The sequence below is a fragment of the Strongylocentrotus purpuratus genome, unplaced genomic scaffold (assembly GCF_000002235.5).
Source record: "Strongylocentrotus purpuratus isolate Spur 01 unplaced genomic scaffold, Spur_5.0 spur5_contig_847, whole genome shotgun sequence".
In the NCBI taxonomy this organism is placed as follows: Eukaryota; Metazoa; Echinodermata; class Echinoidea; order Camarodonta; family Strongylocentrotidae; genus Strongylocentrotus; species Strongylocentrotus purpuratus.
The window spans coordinates 1,301,026-1,313,637 of NW_022145554.1; the positions used below are offsets into that span (position 1 = coordinate 1,301,026).

The 12,612-nt window shown below is 35.0% G+C and overlaps 1 protein-coding gene across 3 annotated transcripts in view; it reads right to left on the reverse strand.

Moving 5' to 3' along the window:
- LOC100889318 (regulator of G-protein signaling 12) overlaps positions 1–12,612 on the reverse strand; it is a 58,108-nt gene that overhangs the window by 16,643 nt on the left and 28,853 nt on the right. For 2 of the 3 annotated variants that reach the window (XM_030992768.1, XM_030992783.1), the window contains 4 exons: positions 9,700–10,011; positions 7,013–7,045; positions 3,628–3,697; positions 1,966–2,001 (listed from right to left, as the gene is read on the reverse strand). In XM_030992768.1, coding sequence (XP_030848628.1) covers positions 1,966–2,001; positions 3,628–3,697; positions 7,013–7,045; positions 9,700–10,011 — 451 coding nt within the window. The remainder of the gene's footprint in view (positions 1–1,965; positions 2,002–3,627; positions 3,698–7,012; positions 7,046–9,699; positions 10,012–12,612) is intronic. The other variant, XM_030992775.1, reaches the window with a different exon arrangement.

The window sequence follows — 12,612 nt, forward strand, 5'->3', positions numbered from 1 at the left end:
TACAACAGTAATAAAAACGATTTAATGGCAAGTCATTAAATACATATGATGCTAAGAATTATCTGCAGTAATGAGGAGGAAACCTTGGAAGCATTATGCTTGTAATTAAGGTTCCCTTTACATAATACATTTGTTACATAATATATAAAAAAAACAAAAAACAAAAGAACAAAAACGGGTGTGTGGTGCAGCCAGCCAACAAGTGATGATAATACCAATGATCTCTATCATGATGACCTTAAACATTTTCATACTGGAGTAGAAGTTTATGTTTCAAGTGATATTTAAAAGTAATTAAACTTGGCAGCTGTTTGAGCGAAATGTCTAAGGAGTTCCAGTACACAGGACCAGTATAAATCAAAGTTGTTTTTTTAAGTAAAGTTCTCAGTTTGTGTAAGTGAAAAAAGGAAGACTGTCGGGTTGGATAATTATGAAGTTGTTGATTCTTTTGGAATGTCGACTAGTGGCATGAGGAAGTTCGTTAGAATTTAATCGAAACATAAAACAGCCTAAAAAGAAATTATACAGGTCATGAACTTTCAATATTTTATTTTCTAAAAAATAAACTATTAGTGTGGCTTAACCTATTAGTGTGGCAGATTATTCGTATAACGCGTTTTTGAAGTATCAATAATTTGTCCAACTGGTAATTTAACGATGGGGGAGGGGGGGGGGGGATTTTAGCTCCATGTATCAGTAAAAACAATTTGTATTATGAGGGAAATGTAAAAGCAAAGGATATTCAAATTCAAAAGGGTTAAAATGTTTGCAATCATGAAAACGTAAATAAGTGAACAAAGTAGAACATGAATGATAATATGAATTGCTGCTTTATGTAGCATTCAAAGTACTATTTAGTGTTCTCAAAGGGCATCAGGTGGGCCTCAATATAATTTTAATTAGAATTTCAAATCCATATGATTACCTTCGAGAAAGTTTAAATAGAAAAATGCTTCTTACATGTATTTTTTTTCTTCTTCTAAATACCTTTCTATAAATGGATTGATATTTTACCTTCAAGGCTGAACAAATATTTAAGTAAGGCATGAATCTCATTCTGTCATTTATTTCTTTATGATGTTTGAGAACAGCAGTTGACCAACAATATTTGTCACGCTCTATAAGGTGTAGATCTCCTATGAACGGGGCCAGCTCCCTCTTTCCCCCTCCCGGCCCATCCAAGGATAAAAAAACCGCCCCCACAAAGGCTATGAAGCCCATATGTCACTGAAATTCAGGTTGTGGGAAAATCTAACTTATCTTACATATGTAAATAAATGGCAAATGGGGGTGCAAAAATGTAGCTGCACACATTACATATACATGATAGACCCCTAAGCATATCAGTGGATTTCTGTGTTAATAAAATATACACTATAGAAATGAGAAACACATTATGCTTACTGCTCTCCATTTTTCTGCGTCATTCTTTTTTCAGGGGGGGGGGGGGGGGAGGGAGGGCAGTTTACCACAGATGAAGGGGGCATCAAGGGTAGTGCACTTTTCATTTCAACAGTGTGGGGATCGATGTTTATCAGACAGTGTAGAAACCCACAACAGGCCTCACTGTCCATCTCCCCCTGCATTTAGTAAATGACTCAGAGGCCAAAATACCACCAAATGAAGAAGACAAAAAAGGTAGGGGCTAAAAAAGAATACAGGATTTGGATGACAAACAGGCCACCTGTTATTCTTAAAATATCCTGGAATACACTTCAAGTTCAAGGTGGTTGTCATCTTGAGTTCATGGAATGTAATTTTGCATTGAGAGGTAGCAGGTAGACTACATACATGATGCAGTTTTTCAAGTGGTAGTACATGTAGTAAATACAAATCCTTTGTATTTCCGGTTTGTCATCAAAAATGAAATTTAACAAAATTACGGAAACTGCTTTATCTTTTTTGACACACTTCAAAAACAACAAACACAGTTATCCATATGTGGGACAATGTACAATTACTTACTTGTTTTATCCACATCTTTAACTTTCTTTGTCTTGTCTGTAAAGATAAAAATTGTAAGAAAAATTGTTAGTATTATCCTGAAAACCAATCTCTGAAAATAACTCATATCCCAAAGAATTTCAGAACAATATCGATTGCATGTCACTTATAAATGATTCAATTTACAATGACTATTCACATGAATGCCTGGAAGCTTCTGCAGAATCTTAATACTTTTTACCTCACTGAATGACTGAATCATACAATATGCTCTTATCTTCTAACAATAGACATTGCCATATATTCAAACGTTTAATATGCTCATTACAGGTGTCATAGTCGAGTGGTTTAAGCTCTTGACTTGAATTGCATAGGTTGTAGGGTTTGATCCCCGACACAGCACTAATGTCCTTTGGCAAGGCATTAATCTACATTTGCCACTCCATACCCAGGAGAGAAATGGGGACCTGGGAGGATGACAAAAGCTTTTGTGTCGTAGTAATAGCCATATGCCTTGGTGGTGACCATATGGTAGGATTACTCCCCAGGAAGTGGAGAGGGTGCACTCTGTGCGTGAATGGATCTGATCAGGGGGGAAATAATATCTATAAAGCGCGTAGAGGCAGTATTCCGTATTAAGTGCTATTTAAATCCAGATTATTATTATTATTGTCACTATGAAACATGGCCTCCCTTTTTTTTCTCTGAATATTATTGTGCTCTTTATTGTAGTAATGAATATTGCCATATTTAAAACTTTTAACATAGAAATATTCTATCAATATTCTCATTGCTGTTACTAAGTCATGTAGCCTCCAACATCATAAGTTCATTATTGTTTAAAATCGAAATGTCATATCGGTATACAACTTGTTATCAAACACCTTTGGCATTCAAAACATTATTTCCTTGTTAGCTATATCAAGGACACCATACATAAAACAACAGACGTCACTGTAGTCAGTGAATTGACCTTATATAGGCAGACTTTGCTGCCTCGAACGTTTCATGATTTATGATTAGATGTCTAGGCGTTGGGAGGACATGTAATAATCGCTAATCATTAACGGAGGTGAGACAAAGAGGTATGATGCATTACTCTCGTTGCACCATTGAAACTTATTAGCATCATGAACGTCACGTAATGATTACTAGAAAGTATAATAAAGTATAAGCTATAACAATTGTGTGAAAATATTAATGTGCATTTAGCTCCATATTTGGTAGTTTGTCTCCCCTTATTAAAAGGTTGGATAGCACCAGACATACTTTGTTATGTTTATATTGCCCAATTCAATTTCATTATAGAGGAGTATAGAGCTAAAGGTAAATGGTAGCAACATTATAAACAAAACCGATATCAAAGGAAAATTTCAAACAGGTCTTCTTGAAAATGTTGCTTTCATGCTATGTGTCTGGTCTATTGGTGAGAAGGTTTCACATAAATGAAATAGATTTGTCAACTGTTAAATTTTACTATTTTTACACAAATGAGTTTTGAAGGCATTTGAAGAGCCATGCTTTTCAGGGAACATTTTTAATCTGATGTTCTTCATCACTTGCATAATAACAATGATAATGCTCACAAATTAATTTCCACCTCTTCCCAGAACTCAACTTTTTCTTTAATCTTTAATGGTATAATATCATTTGGAAAAGAATGACATTGTTTCATAGACTTACTTCTCCAGGGCAGTATGGAACTTCTTTTCTTCTCCTGGCCGTCGTCTTCCTTCTCAGTAGGGATGCCATTCTGAAGAAAGAAAAAAAGGAGGGGGGAAAATCAAATATGACTTTTAACTTTGGTTCGTCATCGAATGTTCGTGAATATTGCAAACATTATAGCGACCAGTAACAATTTATACATGCACTTCCGATCAAGATTGGAGAATAACGTATATATTGAATATACCGGTAAACTTTATTTATTACCTCACAATTCTTCCTAACATTCTGTGTTTCTATATGCAAGTGTTAGTATGCAAGTCTAGACTGTTGCATGCAGCAACATAAACCTTTTAATGCAGCTACGTACACCATCTTGAAGAAATATATTTTTTATCTGTAAAAAGTAAAGATGTCATATTGAACAGAATTATACCACAAAAAAAAAGATTTTTACAAATTCTAACATCTCCCATTTTGCAGTAATAAACATTCTTAAATCTAGATTACTTGCAAATAAAAGTTTCAGGTTATATTGTACTTAAAGATAGGTCATAAAAGCGCTTCAATTTTTGCTAGTGACTGTAATTCAAAACAATATTTTCATAATACTTTGAAATAAAATGCAAACTGCAAAACAGCAAAAGCAGAAAAAGCAGGTAAATCAGAAAAGTGTAAGAAATAAATGCCAAAACACAATCCAAATCTTGCCTAAAATCTACAAGTAAAAACAATAAAAAATTGTTGAAATCAATGAAACAATTGCGTCTGTCATGGATACGCCCTCACCTACAAGGTATGAACGTGGATTACCGCAAAAAAATGAAACAAACAAACCACTTCACAAAGCCTCGACCACAAATCGAGATACTTCCCCTTCGGATATAATGCAATAATTTATATTCCTTTAACAGGATATCACACGCTGGCTACCTCTCCTTTTCTCATTCTCACTTCTTCACTTCTCTTTCTTTCCCTCTCTCTGAGCTCACTTTTTGCTTATTTCATCCATTTCCTATCACTTGCACTCCCTTCAGTTTCCTTCCTGAGGTCAAAGGTCAAATTGGATATAATCTGATGTTTAAATTCTGTTGCCCACACCTTCTAAGAACTTTCTTTCTCAAACGATTGATCGAATATGCAATTTATATAACTAACATCTATAATATCCATAAATGGCATTGGAAATGGTATGTTACCAGGACATGTTTTTCATGACAAGACGCAGAGTTGGAGATAGAAACAATCACATTTCCTAATTAGCTGGGGGGGGGGGGGAATTAAGTTTCTAAACGAGAAAATTGGTATCTGTTGACTAAAGTTGATGAAGCAGTGTCTCAATCTGAAGCTGAAATGACCCTTAGCCAGCATTAAATCTCTGAAACCAAGATTAATAATTTACAAATTAGCTATCATAAAACTCATAAAAAACATTAGCTGAAATGTTTGCTAATTAATCATCTCGCCTTTACCAGGGTCTATAATATAAACTCCAATCACATTAAAAATCCCATTGTCGGTAAGTAAAAACTTGGTAACATTTTTAGTTTCAATTACAAATGATAAGTATACCAGCAAAGAGGGGAAAGAAATCGAATCAAATTGTTATATTTTACTGAAATTCACACAGACCTAATGTAAAAAAAACCATGGCATTTAGCCCATTTACCTGATTGAAAATGTAAAATAGTCAAGTAATAAGCACATATGAGAAATACACAAGTAGACCTATATCAAGACTACAACACTGAGGATAACTGGTCCCATATGATCATATTTGTGTGAGGGCATTTTAGTATTTGTTGTTTTCAATTAGTGTGGTATTTATTCTGTTCATAATTTACTGGTACAAACAGTCCTGTAGTAAAACTAGTTGGTATTAACCATGGGATTAAGAATTCAACATGTTTTATTTTGACTACCGGTATTCTTAAAAATTCATTCAAGACCAGAAGAAAAGAAAAAAAATCCAATATTTGGGTAACCTTGACAACAGTGAACTCTCTATCACAAAGGGGTCATTGCACACAAATACACCTCCTAATCTTTTGAAAATATTCTTGAAATACCTATTTCCAGCCTACTCATACCTATCCCTTTTCCTTTCATCTAACTCTCACTAACCCTTACTGCCACACACAGCTCATATACGTAATCTTATCAGTTTTCGGTCAGGATATTCACAGTTTCCTGATAGGTGCTGTGATATCAAATGTGGGTCATAAAAAGTACTTTTGTATCCTGAAGTGTTATCGTGAGAATAAGGAGGCATAGAGCCAAGAGTGTGTGCGTTATCGGTAATGGTGGTTGGTCATCTTTACACACAAGATTACATTTGTGTAATATCAGTTAAATTCATTCAGTGTTATAAGAAATTAATTGTACACTGTGAAATCTCCACTAACAAAACAAGCAATGGCCATCAGGAAATAGTTCTGTAGACTGTTGAGATCATAATGTGGAGGAAAACAGGAAAGACAAGAAAGAAAGCAATTTGATTCTGTGAACAATGTTAGAAAATGTGTTATACTAATTACTCAAAAGTGAAAGTGATTAAAAGATATTAAATATACATGCGTTGTTTTAAATTGCTGTAAAGCGCTTATAAACATGTATATAAGCTCTATGAAAAAATGATTTATTATTATTATTAAAGGAAAGAGAAAGGTCAAACAGAACCATCAACCAAAAACTAATATTTTTAGAAACACCATTTATTACACCAGCAAGAAATAGAAAGTGATATTTTACATGAGAGAATTCACAAAAATAGAACCAAAACAGAATGAACAAAGGTGACAAAAACACACTAATGAGAAAGTAGAAGCAGTGATACAGTGAAACTAAAGAGAATTATTAATACTTATCCTACAGATCTTTTACACAGCTTATCACAAGTTCTTACATAATTTTCTTTTCTTGATTTGAAATAAATTTGCTTTCTATACTGGGGGATATTGCAGCAGGCAATACACTGCTAAGAAATCCTCATTACTAAACATACCGACAGCTCATTCATATCTTATGCAATAAAAAGCAGCATTTTTGTTGTTGCTGTATAGCCTTGCGCAAAAAACATACTCCAATATCTGTGAGCTAAGATATACAGAATGTATGAAAACAGTGGTACCCCAAAAAAAGGAAACAATTAAAACACGCTAGAAACACAGAAAAGTGAAAAAATGACCATTCAACTGGCAAGGAAAACCAAATAAACAATATAAACAAGATAAGCAAATAATGATTTCACTTGCTTCATAATGATGATGGAAATTGATTGAAGGTATAAAAGCATCAAGATTTATATGAGCAAGCTGAACAAATTCACACCAGTTCGAACGTCAAAGCATGCTATACAAGTAGAGCTACTTGTATGGGAGAGAAACATTAATAACCTTCATACCTTTTTAATAAACATGTGCCTTTTCTTAAAGGTCTGATTGCAGCAGTTAAAAAAGACAATGCAATGCAGACGAAAAATAAATAGGAGAGAAGAACATGTCAAATTATTAGTGAGTGCATAGACAAGACAAAAGAAACATTCAGGATTCCCATTTTTCAGGAAATGTTAAGTGCACTTGCGTTAATCGTTTTCCCTCTTCATGCATACATGTACTTTCATATTACATGTATTTCACATTTGATTAGATACCGTGCCTCACAGTTATGACATTATCAAATACATTTTTTTTTAAATGTGAGTGAACGAGTAAGATTATAGTGCAGGCATGCTTCTTATCATCTTGTGTGTACTGTTTCAATTAGGAATTCAACAGAAATGTATCATCAGTGCTCTAAAATGAAAGATAAAAATGACTACCGGTAGAGGTATTACTTTTGTTCTGACTTCCATTTCTAGTTTGCAAGATAAGTTTATTACACTGAGAGTCAGAAAGACCTGTACTGCCCGAGTTATCCATTCCTTGACATAACAACATTGTCAGAGGAATTTCTAATATAGCACCAGAGGAAATCGTCATGTAATGCCTTTCTACCAGACAAACACAGATTAACACACACACACACACATTGAAGTGAAACTGGGGAATGTAAACAATTGCATATGAATGAGTTCTTATAAATTTGTGAAACAAACAGGAAAGTAGTGATCTATCTTTTAGAAGGCTACTAATGCCTGGATTACATTTGCCCCGGGCGACGTACGATAAATTAGACATCGTAGGAGGCTACGGGCTACGATGTTTGTGTTTACATTATCTATGAGCATCGTGCCATTTATTGTATTGGCCCTCGGGGGCAGGCCGGGGCAAATCCATACAGAGGCTGCTCGGAGATTGTACGGAAATTGTGCAATTTGCATGCAGTAGCCGTGCAGTCTCCGCAGCCTCCGCACGGAAATCATACGGAGCCCGTGCAGCTTCCGTGCAAAGGTTGCGCGGAGAAGGCGCGGTGACCGTACAGCAACCTTGCGATAGCTGTGCAATTGCCATGCGAATGCCCCATGAGTCTACAATCTCCGTACGATTTTCTTTGCCCCCATGTTCACCAAAAAATCGTACGTTTGGTGCACAATCAGTGCGAGGCCTCCGGGCGATGCCCGTGCGGGGGTTGTGCAATGCCACCTACGACAAGTATACGGGCTACGGGCTTACAATTTTTTCAAATTTGTTTAACTTCTCACGAAACAAAATCGTAAAGGCTGCGGGGCCCCTGAATCCGTACGAAAATCTCACGACCGCCTCCTGCCACCGCACAGAGGCCGCACGGAAAAGGGGATACGAGCAGGATACGGGCTCCGTAGACTAATCACAGGCCAAATGTAATCCAGGCATAAAAAGAAACCAAGCTAACCACGAGGCAGTCAATTGTTAGTCGATTGTACTGGTATTTTTGCATGATTTAAGATTATCTACTTGATCCTGTATATACATCTTCTAGTTTTTCAAGGAATGTTGGTGTTCATTTCAGATGATGTCATAGAAATGTACATTTCGATGTCAAAGTTCTCTATGCTATAATTTCATGGTTACTTACACACACTAATTCATTTAAATTTTTAATATACATATATATACATACATCTTTCACATAAAACCTAATTTGCAATGCCATAAGTCCAATAGTATCTAAACATTAGTAATTATTAAGTACACAAATGTATAAGAAGGCAAACTCACACTGTATAGCAATGCAAAAAGGAGTTATGGTAAAAGAGAGGGAGGTTATAATGAAACCCACAGAGAATAAAGAATTGGCATACATGAATGTAGCATGGTCCTAGTGCAAGTTTAACTTCACACTTTCACCCAAAATGAACAAAGAAATTCTTTCAAAGGCTAATTAATCGGCTTCCCTTCTATAAATTGGAAATAGACTTTTCTCTTTCTTGCTGGAACACGTCATTAATGAAGAAGACTTGTGTACCTTAAACCAAATATGTTGATTTTTTTGTTTAATGTACGAGAATGCAATGAATTTTAATTTTAAATGTGTGGTCAATCTGATGGCTTAAAGGCTTACTTTTGGTAAGATGATTCTTACAATACAAATAGGCAAAAGCTGTGAAGCAACTTTTAGGACCATAAAGCAGAAGAGAAAATGCCAACCCACAAATAAGTAACAGTGACTTTGACAGTGCCAGTAAAGGTGATTAAAGAAGGTCATTCAATATTTACTCTGGTGACATTTACTCTTGGATTATTTCATCAAACATAGCAGGGTTAAGGCTCCGTTTACAATTAGATTGTAAGTTAGTATTACAGACAGGTCCAGAGTTGAAGATGGTTAGATCTTGATAAGTATTCAAAATTTCAGAGGAACGATTCAAGCTGGAGTACTGTAAAACAGAAAACTGTTGTGGCATAAAAATATTTGTGAATATAAGTGACAGCAAAGTTCACTGCAAAAAACTTTTGTGATTTGCAAGAATTTATTGCAGTGTCAATTTCAGTTGTGATTCTATCATTTTGTGGCTTTAAAAAACCTTACCCACTTGCAAAATTTGCAAACATTGCTGTGTTACAGTGTATGTCAAACAATCCTAAAAGGCGATTTTAACGTTTTTTTAGACGATTTTAACATTTTTTTTTATTGTGACTGACACTCATCCACCCCAAAACTCTGTCTCACCCTGTTAGTATCTCTCTTGGGTCCACTCTTCTTCCTCTCCATTCTATCCTTGACCGTTCCTCCCAGCGTCACTCCTCCGTTCTTCTCTCCTCCTTTCTCGTAGCTGCTGCTCTCACTGGATATCCCACCGCTGCCACTGTGAACTCCACCGCTGTCCTCAAGGTCTCCTGCAGACGGCTCAGAGTCCGCCGTGGGGACCTTCTCAAGGCTGATGGGCAGGGGCAGGCCACCCATCTCGGCCAGGACACAGTCCTGGTACAGCTTGCTCTTGAGGAAGCGAGAGTAGCTGTCAAACTTCATGAGCTTGAAGATCTAGAGGGAGGAAAGGATGGATTGATCAAATATTAGAAAGAGAGATAGTGAAAAGCCTGCTTTTATTGTTTACTATAGTGCAACAATATAAAAGGGCATGAATGTGCAGAACTATATATATATATATATATATATATATATATATATATATATATATATTATTTTTAAAAGTACAGCTATGTCTCACGTTCCTAGACCATTTTCTTCATGCCTATATATATATATATATATATATATATATATATATACATATTTGTATCGAATACAATTTGATATATTCATATAATGAACATTAACATTCATTCCTAAAAAGTAAAATAAATATATGAGATTTTAACAGACGCATGTTCACATATAAATACAAATGCAACTTCAGGGCACTAAATTATATCTTCACCTGAAATTTCTAATAGGATTTTCTAAAGCATGTTAAGAAAGATCTCTAACAAACTTTTAAATTTTCATTTTTACTTGAACAATTAACTCATACATTACCTTCACTACAAGTGAAAGTACCAATGCATGCACTTATCATCTGTAGACAACTTCATACATTGAGATATTTAAAGGTAAAGTAATTATTTTCACCTCCAATACATCAAACGTTTTCCTTTCTGCACTATGACCCGAGGTTGCCCTAAGGAATGGGATTACCTTGCAAGCGCAATCATGATGTACATTTTCAAGATGCCATTCTAATGCAAGCCAATATTCAATTGCTTAGCCTGAACTTAATGGTTTTCCCATGGACCAATGCAGTTTCTTACTCTGAAAGCAAATTGGTATCTAAATGTATAATCTACAAGAGTGGTGTGGGCCCTGCCTATGAAGTTATCACATATACCGGTAGCCCTGGTTGCTGCACGATTGCTTATTTTGCCCTCTTTGCCGCTTCTCCCAATGTGGTTAACATAAACACATTCTTTCGAACATTAAGTTTTCATGAATATCATCTATCATCATGTTAATACAAAAAAAGCCTGCTCTCTAATGCTTTTATAAAAAATAAACAAATGGTATTTCTAAGATTTATGACAAAATTGTAAAAGAAAATTGTTTATTGTATCAGTTTTGTGGAAACGAATCTGGTTTACAAGAAAAAGTGAAATTTGGCATTTGTTTATTTGGATGATTTCTCCTTCGTACGTGCATACTGATCTGATTCACAGATTCACTTCTAAGCATTTCCTTATTATTTACCTAGAAATGTGGGAAGAAATTAAGAGGAACTTTTCAGCAAACTAATGGCACCATGAATGCTAAGGCCAAAGCAACTTATGCTAACGTACAGTTTGACTAGCGGTAATGAATGTAGCATGTATGTTCCAAGACAATCTCAAATGAGTTTCATGACTAAATATTTGGATAAAATATTTGAGTGAGTGCATACTAGTACTGCTGTATTCATGATAATTCATATATCAAAATTAAAATATCATTTTCTAAAAATTAAGCTGGCAGATTCAGGTATAATAACTAAAGAAGGAAAATTTTACTATAAATAAGTCATAAGTAATAATAACATATCTTTCTCTACTGCTATATCATTTTCCCTTTTAAATGCAAATTTGAATATATTTGGAGCATTGCATTAAATATAAATATACATGTGCACCTGATATATCATACAGTGATTCCTGATAAATCTTGGTGATGATATAATTAATTGTGTGCTAGGTAGTCATAATATATTACACTAAGAGCTACATTAAGCTATGGTAACACAAAATCATAATCCAATACATATCTTTCCCTATAAGTGGTTCCGAGGAATATATCCAGTACAGTACTGTATGTATGAAATGATAGTGGACAATGGTATTGGATGTCATGCTGAAGGCTGCACTTCCTTTTCCGGACTACTATAGGCCTTGTTTTGCTTGGGATTAGTTTCCGTCACCGTTGTGTATGTATGCGCATGGAGAACGAATGTCTACACACTTACGTGATTTTGCACTTCTAGGACTGACAGCTAATTGTAATGTGGTAGAACAAAATAGAATGAAATATGCGTTCTGGCTAGAGAAATTGCAATATTCCTTGAACACACAATACTTCATGTATCCATTAATCCAGTAATTCAGTAGCACAAACAAACATGCAAATTGTCAATTGTCTATTGTCTGTGGGGTATATCAATTCATATCCCTTCTCTTAAGATATTCAATAGCGTATTCATATCTACGCTCCTGTAGTAATGCATTAACTCAATGCATTTCACATCATATTTCAAGCCACATCGAATAAAGATTTTTTTCTTTTATCAATAAGGTTTGGTTGAAAATGTGTTAATTTGAGAAAAAATAGTTATTGATGAAAAATGAGAAGTGCCTGCCGTACTTTAATGAGCATTTTTCTGTGTTGGGTACAAACTAAAAGTAATTTTATGACTGGATCTGTTCCTGCAGAAAACAATAATGAACAGGAATGATGAATAGGCCTATTGAAACATGATTGATCTAACCACGGAGGACACGGAAGGGAAAGCGAGAACAAGACGATTGCAATTTGTTGGCACAGATATCTTGAAAGGCATGTATTGTTGGGATATAAAGTCTACTGAGTACTGACACACACATATATTTCTTTATAGGGGTTATT